The 13,856-nt window shown below is 47.4% G+C and overlaps 1 protein-coding gene across 1 annotated transcript; it reads right to left on the bottom strand.

The window, feature by feature from the left end:
• Nucleotides 1–2,703: 2,703 nt before the first annotated feature.
• On the bottom strand, nt 2,704–10,837 carry TEKT4 (tektin 4). Its single transcript, XM_042037696.1, has 6 exons — nt 10,239–10,837; nt 8,629–8,699; nt 7,199–7,342; nt 6,144–6,366; nt 4,796–4,950; nt 2,704–3,234 (listed from the first exon to the last, which is right to left on the bottom strand). The coding sequence occupies exons 1-6, from the start codon at nt 10,755–10,757 to the stop codon at nt 3,015–3,017; spliced, it is 1,332 nt and encodes a 443-aa protein (XP_041893630.1). The 5' UTR covers nt 10,758–10,837; the 3' UTR covers nt 2,704–3,014.
• Nucleotides 10,838–13,856: the final 3,019 nt, after the last annotated feature.

The raw sequence follows: 13,856 nt of genomic DNA, 5'->3' as shown, positions 1-13,856 counted from the left end.
TAGGGAAGGGAAGGGAAGGGAAGGGAAGGGAAGGGAAGGGAAGGGAAGGGAAGGGAAGGGAAGGGAAGGGAAGGGAAGGGAAGGGAAGGGAAGGGAAGGGAAGGGAAGGGAAGGGAAGGGAGAAAATAAAGAGGAAAGGAGAAGGAGAAGGAGAAGGAAAAGGAAAAGGAAAAGGAAAAGGGAAAATGAAAGGGAAAGGAGAAAATAAAGAGGAAAGGAGAAGGAGAAGGAGAAGGAGAAGGAGAAGGAGAAGGAGAAGGAAAAGGAAAAGGAAAAGGAAAAGGAAAAGGAAAAGGAAAATTTTACCCACGGCTGCAAAATTTGGGATGCAGAGAAGCAGGAGAGCCCTGGCCCCACAAGCCCATGGTGAAGCTCATCCCTGGGGCGGTGCAGCTTTCCCAGCCCTTGCTCTTCCTGGGTTTTTATTATCCCAGCTCCCAGCCTCTCTTTCCCCTGCGGAGCCCGTCTAAAATAATTACAATAACCTGACAAATTGGCTCTGTTTTCCCGGGAATGAAACATTCCCACTGCAGACAAATGGCTCTGGCTGCTCCTCGGGAAGGGCCGTGCACTCCCAGGGCACACGGAGTTAAATGGAGCTGGGAGATAATCTCATTGCTGGCCACTCTGCTTTTCATTCCATTTTCCCTGCAGATCAATTATCCCCAGGAATTGAATCACAGGGATTGACGCCACCGCTCCCCGGGGGAAAAGTGGGAAAACAACTGGAATCATGGCAGGGAAATGGTTTGGGAAGGAATGGAAAGGGGCTGAATTCTCCCTGGGGGGCACAACTGCACCTGGGATCCTTCTCCAGCTTCTCCCACCATTTTCCTGCCCTTGGTAGGGTGGGAATGGGATGAGCCCCCCCCCCAGCAGAGGAGATGCTCCTACAAACCAGAATCCTGGGGATTTTTAAAGTCCTTTCCAATGCAAACCAGTTGGATTTGATGGGAAAACAGAGCCATTTCACCTGAATTTCCAAAGCCTTCCCTCTTCCAACTTTCAAACAGGCTGGGAATAAAATCCCTCTTATCAGCAGAGGGCCATAAATGTGTCGGGACGTTGGATAAATGTGTCGGGACGTTGGATAAATGTGTCGGGATATCAGATAAATGTGTCGGGATATCGGATAAATGTGTCGGGACATCAGATAAATGTGTTGGGATAGTTGTTTCAATGTGTTGGGATAGTTGTTTCAATGTGTTGGGATGTTTGGATTCTCTTTTCCCAGCCCATTTTTTCACTTCTCATGGATTAAAGGCTGAGCTTTCCCACGCTGAGGTTTCCCTTTTTCCAAGTGCTGCTGGTTGGGAGGAATGGGAATAACACTTTGCTGCTTGGAATCCTGGGAAAAGTGGGATAAAATCTCCTGAGAGATTTTTCCCTTCAGTCATAATCCTCTAATTTATAATAATTCCATATTATACACAGATTTAGTGGCTTCAAACAAAAACAGGGAAGGTTTAGATGGGATTTTGGGAAGGAATTCCTCCCTGGGAGGGTGGGGAGGGGCTGGGATGGAATTCCCAGAGAGGCTGTGGGTGCCCCATCCCTGGAATGTTCAAGGTTGGAGCACCCTGGGATAGTGGGAGGTGTTGGGGTTGGAGCTGGATGGGCTTTAAGGCCTTTTCCAATGCAAACCATTCCAGGATTCCATGATTTCTCCTTCAGGATCCAAGAGCTGGGCTCTAAAACAGAATCATGAGGAGGAAATCCATGAAAAACCCCAAAGGACAAACCAAACTCCTGGGCTGCGAACAGAGCTTGGATCCCAAGCCCTCAGTGCCATTTCCAAAGGAATGGGAGCAGCTCTAGCAGGAATTCCTGGATCATTTGGGCACATCCTGAGCTCAGATAACACAAAAGCTGGGAAACCCCAATAACACCCCCCATTAACGGCCTCTGCAAAGGTCCCTGGCCAGGGGGATTTTGTAGGAATTTTGCCTTTAAGGATTTTTTTTTCCCCCTTTGAGCAGCTGCTTTTTAAAAGTTAAAAATCCCTGGGATACAGGAAATCATGGAAATCTGTCCTGGGTCATTTTTCCCTGGTTTTTTTTGGACGTGTCACGTATTTAACCAACGCCCAATAATGGCTCCATGGAATTTGCTGGGGAAGCTGATGTGTTCCCAGCTATGGATAACAGCTCATCCACAGGCTTTGCTTCCAGGGAAAAGCTGGAACACAGCAGCAGCTCCAGTCCACATCCCACTGCTCAAGTGGAAAATCAGGATTGCATTCCCAAGCTGAATTCCAATCCAAGAAATTCCAATTTCTTTCTTTTTCCTGGAAAAAAACCCTAAATTTCATTGCCTTGAAGGTTAAAAATCCCTGGATTCATTTCAGCTTGGGAGTGCTTTTCCAAGGGGCAGATTAGCATCAAACCCGGAAAACTTGTGGAAAATTTGGGATTTTTATTCATAATGTTTGAGCAGCTTAAATTCCTGGCTGAGTGGGGGGATCCTCAGTTTTATTGCTCTCATTTCAAGCTATTATTATTACATTTATATTAATTAATTACATTTTAAAAATATTAATTCTTTTCATTAATTAATTTAAATTTCAAATATTAATTAAATGTCCCAGGGTTTTTTTATTGTTATTATTCAAATATTTATACCTTTAAAAGATAGAAATATTTCCTCTCCACCTGGATATTGGTATTATTCCTAATAAATATTAATTCCTATTTCATTATTCGAGTGAAATCCCCCCCCCAAAATTATTAGGCCCATATGTTATAGACCCATAGGAGCTGGAATAAATTGATTTTCAGCTGCTTTCCACTCCGTTTTTATGGCTTTTATAGGACTTTTCAAGGGAAAACAAAGCTCACAACGATACTTAAAGCAGCAGGACCAGAAGCAAATTGAGTGAATAGAGCATTTTATGTATAATTTCTCAATTTCTTCCATACGAAAGCTCCCAGATTTGTTTTCCACACTTGCCAATGGCTTAACAGAAAAGAAGGAATTGTGGTTTTCTCCCAGATTTGGCGGGATGAGGACAGAAATCACTGTTTGTAACTCGCCACCTCCAGGTCCACGGGGTAGCAGACGCGGTAGCTCATGCACTTCTGCCTGTCAATAAAAATGCTGTTGGCTTTCACAGCGATTTCCTTCTCCAGCTTCATCCTGGTCTCCTCCAAATTCTTCAGATTCTGCTCAGATTCCATCAGTTTTCGCTTCAGGGCTTCCAGGAATACCGTGAGTTCTTCCACTTCACTGATCAACCTGGAGGGAATTGGGTTAAGTCGTAAAAAGAGGGGATGGTGCTCCAACAGATGGGATTTGGGATAAAGATCAGCTACAGAACGGAAAATTCATCAGGAAAAGACCTCAGAGAAATCCAGGAAAAGATTGGATTTGGGATAAAGATCAGCTACAGAATGGAAAATTCATCAGGAAAATATATCAGAAAAATCACTCAAACATATTGGATTTGGGATAAGGATCAACAACTACAGAATGGAAAATTCATCAGGAAAATCTGAGAGAAATCCAGGAAAAGATTGGATTTGGGATAAAGATCAACAACTACAGAATGGAAAACTCATCAGGAAAAGATCTGAGAGAAATCCAGGAAAACATTGGATTTGGGATAAAGATCGACTACAGAATTGAGAATTTATCAGGAAAAGATCTCAGAGAAATCCAAGAAAAGCAGAGCTCACTTTTCCAGCTGCTCCACACAAGTTTTCCATGATTTAGGCAGCACCAAGAATGTTTTTTGCTGCTAAAAGCAGTGGAATTATCCAACCTCTGTGTGGGATATTTGCATCAGGAATTACAGGACAAAAATTGTTAAATAAACCTCCCAGTTTGGCTGGATCAACTGGTTTTTGATCTCTACTCTCTGGTATAAAACTCCAGAGATCAGGAAAATCTTTACTCCCAAAGTTTTTAAAGAAGGAGCAGGACATCATTTAAAAGAAGCAGTAAATAACTCATAAAGAGCACAGAATTCCAACGAAAATCCATGAGGGAGAGGTGTTCCACTGCAACCTGCCTGTGGAGAAGAGACTGAATTCCTGGGAAAACAAATCCCTGCGTCTGTGCCAGAGCAGGAATTGCCAACAGCCCCAGCCTGGCAATCAAAGGATTTGTCCCCATCCCTAAAACCCAGGAAAAGCAGGATATAGCCTGGAAAGCTTGGATAGGGATGGTTTGCTGGGTCAGGATCTTAAATTAGATTGAGATAACCAGAATTCCTTCCTCGCTGGATAAAGAATTCAATACTGGTTTTGCTGCAAGGATTTTGTGAGCCTGCTCAAGCTGAATCCCAACTTTTCCTAAAGGCGGGAAAACGTGAGGGAGGAGAATCAATTCCAGACTGATTAGATCCAAACGTGCCACTCAAACCTGGATTTTGAAAGGATTTGTGGCAGTTTTAAAGCAGAAAATCAACCACCCCCAGGATTTGCCTTTGTAACACCGAGATTTCCCTCACACAATTCCCAGGATCCACCTCGTGGCGGGTTTTTCCTAGCAAGTTACCCTGAGATTTTTTTGGAGCAGCTAAATCCAAAAGAAACCAGAGAGTTCAGAGAAGAAAGCGTGGAGATCACAGAGCTGAGCGTGTGGATTTTCGATGTGGTTAAGCAGGAGAAAATGAAATTTCCCTCACTCATTTCAGCCACTCCTTTCTGCCTTTGAGTACAAAACTTCAAAGTCGTGAGGTAAAAAAATTCTCAAAACTGCCTAAAATCACTTTGGGATGGAACAGGACCCTTGAAGGAGTTGCTTCATTCCCTAAACTGGGGTTAATTTCCTAAGTTGGGGTTAATTTAATTACCTGAACTGGGGCTCGTCCCTGCAGAGCTCGATGTTGGGCCTGAAGGACCTGTCGAAGAGCCTGGTGTGAGCCACTTTCAGGTGAGCTTCCTTATCCCTGATGGCTTTTTTGAGGTTCACAATGTTGGCTTCCTCATCCGCAATATCCTTCAGGATCTGGGGGAGACATCCAAGAAAAAAAAAGTTCAAAAAATGATAAATATTGTCCCCCAAAATTGTCTGTTCCTGGTGAAGCGTTAAAGTTTTCAGCTCCTGTTTGGGCGGAATTAAGGAGAACAAAATAATTTGCATTTTAGGTGATAAGAAAATTCATTTGATTTTATTTAAAATGAAATACAAGAATTAAGGTGGTTTCAACCTCTTTATTTTTATTTTTACACTGAGAATCACACCTTGAGTTTAAACGATACAGAAAATATTCTGCAGCCTGTCCCATGTCCCAAAACCTTGGGAGAGATCCCAAACCTCTCCCACGTCTCCTGTGGGACGACAACACATCCCACCTCCACGGAGTGCTTTTAATTGTAAATTTTAACTGGAAATCCAACCAAAAAAATCAAGTTATTTTGAAGCAGAGCTGCTGATCTGCTTGGAAATGCCTGGATTTGTGAAGAAAATGGAAAAGACAGGAAATCCTGAAATTCTTCTCCTCATAACCACTGCCACACACGTGAAAAATAAAGATATCCAGCTGTCATTACCCAGCAGATTCTAAAGAATTATTACTTTTTCCCCACTTGCCAATGGCTACCAGAGAAAAAAGGAGCTGCTCCATGTTGGAAAAGGGGAAAAGGCCAAAGCCATCCCTTGTTCATAGAAAAATAAAAATACCAAGGTGGTTTTGACCTCTTTATTTTAATTATTACACTGCAAATCCCATCTTCAGCCTAAAAAGAAGCAGGAAATATTCCCTCAAAACCTCTTCCATGTGTTCTGTGGGATGACAGCACATCCCACCCCCAGGAAGTGCCACCAAATGCTAAGGAATGGGTTTTTTCCCCACATTTCCAATGGCCTAAGAGAAAAGAAGGAGCTGCTCCACGCTGGAGGAGGCTGAAGTCAGCCTTTGTCACCCACCAGGACCTGCTGCTGCTGCCATTCCAGAGAAATCTGGGAATCCTGGCTCAACCAGAGCTCCCTGATCACCCAGTTTTAGGTTTTAGCTCAGGATTCAAGTGTTTCATTCAACTCCATCCCAACAAAAAGCACAAAGAGCTGAACTGGAACCACAACAAAGCCCTGAAATCTCTCCCCGGATCCTGGTCAAACACAAAAACTCCCAGCACGGATGAAGCCATTTTTTTAGAGGATAAATCTGTGATGCCAAAATTCCATCAAATCCCACTCACCTGCTGCAGGTGCTGCTCCAGCCGGAATTTGGCATCATCCAGCTCCCTGCAGCGGTTGTCGAAGGCCTCGTTGACCGCTGCCCGCTGCATCCTCAGGTCCTCGGACGCGTCGTGGATGATGCTGTTGATCAAGGACCGGAGCTGGACCGAAGCCAATTTTTCCTGTTCTGCACTGGAAATGTTGTCATGGCTGAACTGGGCCCAGGACTTCGGTGTGGAGGCACTGGAAGAACAGGGAATGGGATAAGACAGGAATTTTGCCCCTAAAAACTGGTTCTTTCCCTGGAAAAGTGGCATCAACCTATGTTTGGTTGAGCTCTTGCCTGCAGTGATTTCCCATAAGGTATGAGAATAATCCTTTAGTAAATTAATTTAAAATCCTTAATAAATTAATAAAAATCCTCTGATAAATTAATAACCTCTCATTCCTGTGGCTTCAGAGGGAAGTAAAGCCTGAGATAAAATCAGCCCGAGCTCGTCCATCTGGAGCTAAAACTGCTAAAAAAGTTCACACACGTTTTTGGTGCAGTTCAATCCTAGCAAATAAACGCAGGAATGCATCCAGGATTTCCCAGCTGTGTTCATTTGGAAACAAAAAAACCCTAGGATCTTGACAGGCTGGAAAAGGGAAGGCTCCAGGGAGAGCTCCGAGCCCCTTGGAGAGGGACTGGGGACAAGGGCTGGAGGGACAGGACACCAGGAATGGCTTCCCTCTGCCAGAGGGCAGGGATGGATGGGATATTGGGAAGGAATTCCTGGCTGGGAGGGTGGGGAGAGGCTGAAATAGAATTCCCAGAGGAGCTGTGGCTGATCCTGGATCCCTGGAAGAATCCAAGGCCAGGCTGGAGCACCCTGGGATAGAGGAAGGTGTTGGGGTTGGAACTGGATGAGCTTCCAGGTCCTTCCAACCCAAACCATTCCCTGTGGCACATCAAGCACTGCCTTTACATCCGTGGAGCTGCCTTGAAGCTCTTTCCACGTCCAATCCCACATGGAACTGAGTGTTGCAGAAGTGCTGGTGTTATCCCAGGAGGATCCTGGCGGGAATCACTCACTTCTCCTCGAATTTCACGGAGCTGGGGTGGAACTGGACGTTGGTGCTGTCGGTGCAGTAGCTGACGCATTTATCGTCGATGTGATACGTCTCCACCTTATCCGACCAGTCCAGCTCGCAGTTCTCCTTCTGAATCCGGTTGGATCTGGAAAGTTGGGATCGCGACTTAGTGAGAAGGAAGAGAATTCCCAAAGCCACCCCATTTGGGAATGCAGCTCCACCCTTTGTGTTCCACAGGACAACAGGACTGTGAACTTTCCTTGCAGTCTGGAAATTCCCAAACTCTCCCTCCCACGGGCATCTCCTGACTTAGATGGAATTTTGGGAAAAAATTCTTGGCTGTGAGGGTGGGGAGGCCCCGGAACAGAATTCCCAGAGAAGCTGCGGCTGCCCCTGGATCCCTGGAAATGTCCGAGGCCAGGTTGGAATATGCTAGGATTGTGGCAGGTCCCTGCCCATGGAACGGGACAATCTTTAATGACATTCAGATTTAAATTGCTGCTTTGTTGTTAATTAGAGCCACACACCCCTCAGTTAATTAGAATTATAATTATCCAAAAGCCTGTGGGTCGTTATCAGCTGATAACACCAGGTGTCACTGTCACCCAAGGAATTAGGAATTCTGGCAAATGGGACTAAAATGGGGCTAAATGGGGTTAAAATGGGACTAAAATAGGACTAAAAAGGGAAAAATGGGGCTGAAATGGGGTTAAATGGGACAAAATGGGGCTAAAATGGGACAAAATGGGGCTAAATGGGGCTAAAATGGGACAAAATGGGGCTAAATGGGGCTAAAATGATTTAAAAACAATAAAAAAACCCCAAATTAAACTCATTAGGCTCCTGTCGTGCTCTAATTAATATAACAGGGCTACTTTATATTAATTTGCATTTACAGCCATCGTTTAAAAAGCAGTATTTCATTTATCAGGTAGAACAGGAGCAGATTACAGGGCTTTTAAAACTAAAACGGGAATTTTCCAGCAGTGACTTCCTTGATATTGATGGATTTAGGATACAGTAACATCTTTCCAAAGGGTCTGTTAGAAATTCCAAGCAAATAATCCTTCGGAAAGGCAAGGAACACCCGTCCCGGCACAGAAATTCCAGCTTTAAAGTTCACACTGACATCTGGTGGCGAAAAAAATTCCTCTTGGGAAGCTCCTTTAATCCCAAAAATCCCTTATAATACAAATATATCCCAAGGTGCAAGGAGGTATCCAGGGAATAATTTTATAGCACTGGAGTTTAGTGTTGGAAAACAAACCCAACACAGTTCTGGGAAGCAGGAGAATCTAAATCTCCTGGGAAATCCTGAGGTTTCCAGGTTTAAATGGAATTCCCACAGCTCCTAAGCCTGGCCTTGGTGAGATCTTTATCCACCTTTATCCCAGGAATTCTTTGGCTGAAGTATCCTGGGAAATGTTTTACCTTATCTGGGTGGTCGCTTGGATTATGGTTCTTTTCAGAAGATCCCGGATATCCCGGATAAGATCAGCTTCCTAAAGAAAAACAGGGAGAATTCCGTGTATCCAGAGCAGGAAACACAATCCCGAGGAGCAATTCGAGTTGCGGATAAATCCTGAAATTTCCTTATCTACGCCTACGCTGTTATCGTAAAACCTGGAATTTTGGAGGCAGCACATCCTGAGGGAACTCAGCCCTAAACCTATGGGGGCTGAAAAACCTGGAATACTTCTAAAGCCTGGGAATTCTGTGTATTCCATGAAAAAGTCTCTGTGCTATCCTATTCTGGAAGGAATTCTTCCCTGGCACAGATTCCCAGAGAAGCCGTGGCTGTCCCACCCCTGGAATGTCCGAGGCCAGGTTGGACAGGGCTTGGAGCAACCTGGGATAGTGGGAGAGGGTGGGAACAGTGGGAAGAGGTGGAAATCGATTTTTAAGGTCCCATCCATCCCAAACCATTCCAGGATTCCATGATCCCATCAAATTAAATGGAATAAATGAATTCCTTGCTCAGTTTTGAGGTAAGGAAAAACCAGGGAACATCCCTGTGCCTGGCACCAGATTAATCAGGTTTGACTTGATGACCTTTAAAGTCTTTTCCAACCTAAAAATTCCCCCAATTCCCTGAATTTTGTAACAATTCCCACATGGAAATATCCTACCCCAACTCTCCCCTGTTTGTTTTTGACTGGAAAAACCTCTCCGATCTGGATTATAAATCAGAAATGACACACAATTCCCAGTCAAAACATTCCTAAATCCTATCCTGCCATGGACTATGTAGAATGCTAGAATATCCTGAGTTGGGAAGGATCCACAGGGATCAAGGAATTCCTGGTTCTGCCCAGGATAATCCCCAAAATCCCACCAGCTGCCACTGCCCAAACAGTCTGATCAATATTTTTCTAATATTAATCCTCTGGTTTAATGAGTAACGGATCATGAACTGACTCTGATTGGAGGCTGCAGGTAAATAATCATTAATTAATTTGTGGGATATTGGAATAGGTGTTATTCCAGGATGGAATGAAATGTGTTTTCTGTAACATCCAGCACAAGAATGACATCAGCTTGGAAGGGAATCTCGGTGCCAGGGTTGGATCATCACCTTGGCACGACTCAGGGAAAATGAATGACAGAAAACGCCAACATTTGGACAATCTGAGCACGGAAACAGGCAAGGAATATCCCACTGCTCCCGAACTTTTGGACTCTGGACTTTTAAAGTGTACCCTGCAGAGAGGAGAGGATTTAAGGCAAACAGAGAAGGAATTTATGACAGAATAGGATGCTCTTGTCGGTGCAGAAAAGCTCTGGTTTCGTTTTGTTCGGGTCTGGGCTGAGAGAGAGGGGGGATCCGCTCTCCTCTAGCCACACGCATGTGATTTGAAACACTTTTTAAACACGAGAAGGACTGGGAAAAATCCTTGGAGTGACACAGGGACAGAAAATCCTTGGTGCTTCAGAGCCGTGCGTTGCAGGAGACCCTTCCAGCAGCCGCAGTTTCGCCTCCTCATCGCTGCTCCTCATCGCAGCCGTGCCAGGGCTCTCACCAACCTTCAGGTCCCGCTCACCTTCAGCAGCTGCCTCTCCACCTCATCGATCACCAGGTCCGGGGGCTGCCTCCTCTCCCGGCACTCCAGGTTATCGATGACCACGCTGTAGGGCACCTCGGTGGCATCGAGCGCCCGCTCCAGCCGCAGCTTCTGCGCCGCCAGCAAGTTGGTCTCGGCGTCCAGCTCCATGATCTCCTTCTGCAGCTCCACCCTCCAGAAGTGGATGTCCTGCAGCCGCTGGCCCAGGGTGGTCTTGGAGTACTCCTGAGCCCGCTGGGCGCTGGCAGCCGCATGTTTCATCAGGTGCTGCGACTCGGCGCGGCCGCGCTCCGCCTCCTCGCTCGCCGTGAACGCCTTGTAGTAAACGCCCGCGTTCCTGCGGTGCCACTCGGGCACCTGGTACTTGGAGGTGCGGAAGCCGGCCATGGCCATGCCGCAGCAGGAGCGCGGCCTGTCGCTGCGGAGCACATCGCAGATCTTGCTGGGCAGCGGGCAGGAGGGCACGACCGTGGGCTGCGGCTCGTCGGGCTGCGCCATGGCGGAGCCTCCGCCGCTCCCCCGCCGCCAGCGCCGCCGCCGCCAGAGTCCTCCCGTCACCACAGCAACGGGGAGGCGGGGCCGCGAGCTGATGGACAGCTTTAGTCACCAATCAGAGCGCGGATACGCCCCGAGAGCGGCGCTGATTGGCGGATGTGCTTTCTGCCCCCGCCTGTCCCCGTCACCGTGGCAACGAGCCGCGTGGGTGAGGGAGGTGTCATGGCGGCGCGGGCCTCAAAGACCTCCAGGGGCGGTGATTCCAGCACCTCCCTGGGCACCTGTTCCAATGTCAGCACATGGAGAGTGAAAGGAATTTCCCTGGAATCCAATGGGAATCCCGTGCCCCGGTTTAAGGGCGTTTCCTCTGATCCGCTCCCTGCAGCCACAGCAGGACAGAGCGATGCACCCTCCCTGCAATCCCCGTGCCTGGGGCTTTGCTTTTCCAACTGGCCCCTTCCCGAGGGAGCAATTTGCAGGGAATTCTGGCAGGTCCAACACGGAGATGGGAATCCAAGCTGTTGCCGTATTTTTCTTTCCTTGGAACGCGGCTCCGGCTGCTCCCACTCGGAGCTGACCTTTCCCAAGGAATACGGAGATGTTGTTCCCAGATTTCTCCCGGTTTAATTTCTCGGGATGGCTTTTCCAAATGGAGGTGGATGATGAGAATTCCAGGCGCTGCCGCTGCTCCGCATGGATGGGGGAAGGGAGCTTCTCCTGGGATCTGGGAGTGCGGCATTCCCAGCAGAGCCTGAGCAACATTCCCAGCAGCTCCTGGATTTCAAGGAGCACAGATTGAGATCCCAGGAAATTCTGGAATCACTGGCATTCCCAGCGGGAGGAGTTCCTAATGGGATGCACGTAGGGTAACATTCCTTGTTTTCCATGTGGGGACCATTCCTTGTTTTCCATGTGGGGACCATTCCTTGTTTTCCACAAGGCTCAAGTTCCCAGAGAATCCCTCTCCAAAGCAAATCCTTATTCCAGGAGAGGCCACAAGGAAAAGCAGGAAGGGAGAAGGAGCTTCCCTATAAAATATTCACCGGCTCTGCTCTGCTGGAGCTTCCCGAGGAATTTGGGAATCTGGGATAATGAGGCTGAGCTGCTTTTCCCGGCATTTCTGCCTCATCCTTTATTAATGTGCCCTTTCCATGACTTTCTCGGGATGGCTTTTCCTGAAGGAGCTTTGATCCCTTTGTTCCTCAGCAAGGAAGGGAAAATACCTCGGAAAAGGGAATTTGCTTAAAGGATCCTTGGAATTTTTTGTTTTAATCTCCAATCCTGGAATGGTTTGGATCGGATGGGATTTTATGGAGCATCCCATTCCAGCCCTTCCATGGACAGGGACACTTCCAGCATCCCAGGCTGCGCCAAACTCCATCCTTGGACACTTCCAGGGATCCAGGGGCAGCCACAGCTTCTCTGGGAATTCCAGCCCAGCCAGGAATCCTTTCCCAATATCCCATTTATCCCTGCCCTCTGGCATAGTTGGAAGCCATTCTCATTTGTCCTGGCATTCTGTGCCCTTGGGAATATTCCCTCACCACCTTTCCTGGAGATTCCAATCCTTCCTGCCCAGGTGAGGAGATTTTCCTGGGAAAAGCAGCCTTAGCTGGGCTTATCCCACTTTTTTTGTGCCAGGAATCCTTCTCCATCCTTGCAATGATGGAGCTGGCTGGCAGAGGGAAATCCAGGGAAATCAAACCAAGGGAAAACCGGGATAACACCAGCGGAGAGTGGGAGAGATTCCAGCGGGAGCGAGGTCAGCCCGGGAATCGTCGCAAGGAAAACCCGGCTGGTTCCCACGGAAACGCCCAGCCGGGATTTCACGCTCCGAGTGCACGAGATTAAAGTCAGCATTCCATAAAAAAAACCGGGAAAAGCCCAGGGAGGGAATCCTGAGGGAACCCCCGCAGCACCTTTATTTTTCCATCATGGAATGTGTGGATAACTGGGAATATTTGGGAGTGGGGCACAATTCCAGGGAGCTGCTCCGAGTTCTGACCCTCCCCAGGTGATTTTCCACGATTCCAGAGGGTTTGGAATCATTTTGCCTTGGGATAATCGGTGGTACCAGGAGCTCATTGGGAATTCAAGGAATTTTAAGGCGTAAATGGAAGAAAATTAAGGGGAAAAAAAGGGAATAGGAGGAGCTTGGAGGTCAGGAATCCGTAAAAATCCTGATTTTCTTCTTGGGGAAAACCAGGAATTGCTGGATTTGGGAGGGGAAAGGATTTTTAAGGAATTTTTTACTTTCTGCCGACACCTCGGCAGTTCCTCGTTGAGCACAGCAAAGCTCCCAGGAAAGGAGAGGTTGCCACGGGCAACCGGAATTCCAGAGCTGAGGTGGGAATTTGGGAATCCCTGAGTGGAGCAGGGATTCCCTTCCCATCGGCAAAGCCCGTGGAAAAGGGAAAGTCAGGGAATGCAGCTGGAAAATCCAACTGGAAAGAATAAAAGCAGGAAAAAATGCCGAGTAGGAGGTGGTGCAGATCCTGAAGGGTTGGAATTGTGGGAAAACAGCAGGAAGGGATTTTCTGGGATGAATGGGAATGGAGCAAAACCATTCCATGATGGATCCCAGAAAAGTGAAATCCTGGGTTTCGAATCCGCGTTTTTGGGATGATTCCCAAACTCCAATGGCAAATTCGGGAATCTTCTCCGTGGAGAGAATCCATGGATCCAGCCATAAAGCAGGAGTGAGGATCAGACTGGATTGGGAGTGTTGTTATCCCTGATCTCCGTTGGGATATGCTGGATCAATTTCTTGGAGCCCAAATGTCCCAAAAATCCGCTGGAAAGGGGAAATAAAGCGGGAATGAAGGCCACAGAGAGCTCGGAACCTTGGGAAGTGGCTCCAGCTTTCCCTGGAAATCCTGCTGGGATGGAGCCGCTCCGGCAGGGCAATCCCGAGCCTTTGGAATCACGGGATTACGGAATGGTTGGGGATGGAGGGGCCCTAAAGCTCCCACAGCTCCAGGCTGCTCCCAGCCGGGCCTTGGAGACAAAGCCGGGCTTTTTAAAGCTGGGCCTTAGAAACAAAACCAGGCCTTAGAGACAAAGTTGGGCTTTACAAAACCAGGCTTTTAGATACAAACCCGG

This window comes from Corvus kubaryi, unplaced genomic scaffold, assembly GCF_017639235.1.
Source record: "Corvus kubaryi isolate FWS band 111438036 unplaced genomic scaffold, C.kubaryi_AGA036_p1.0 37387, whole genome shotgun sequence".
Lineage (NCBI taxonomy): Eukaryota > Metazoa > Chordata > Aves > Passeriformes > Corvidae > Corvus > Corvus kubaryi.
This window is presented reverse-complemented; position numbering and strand designations above follow the sequence as displayed.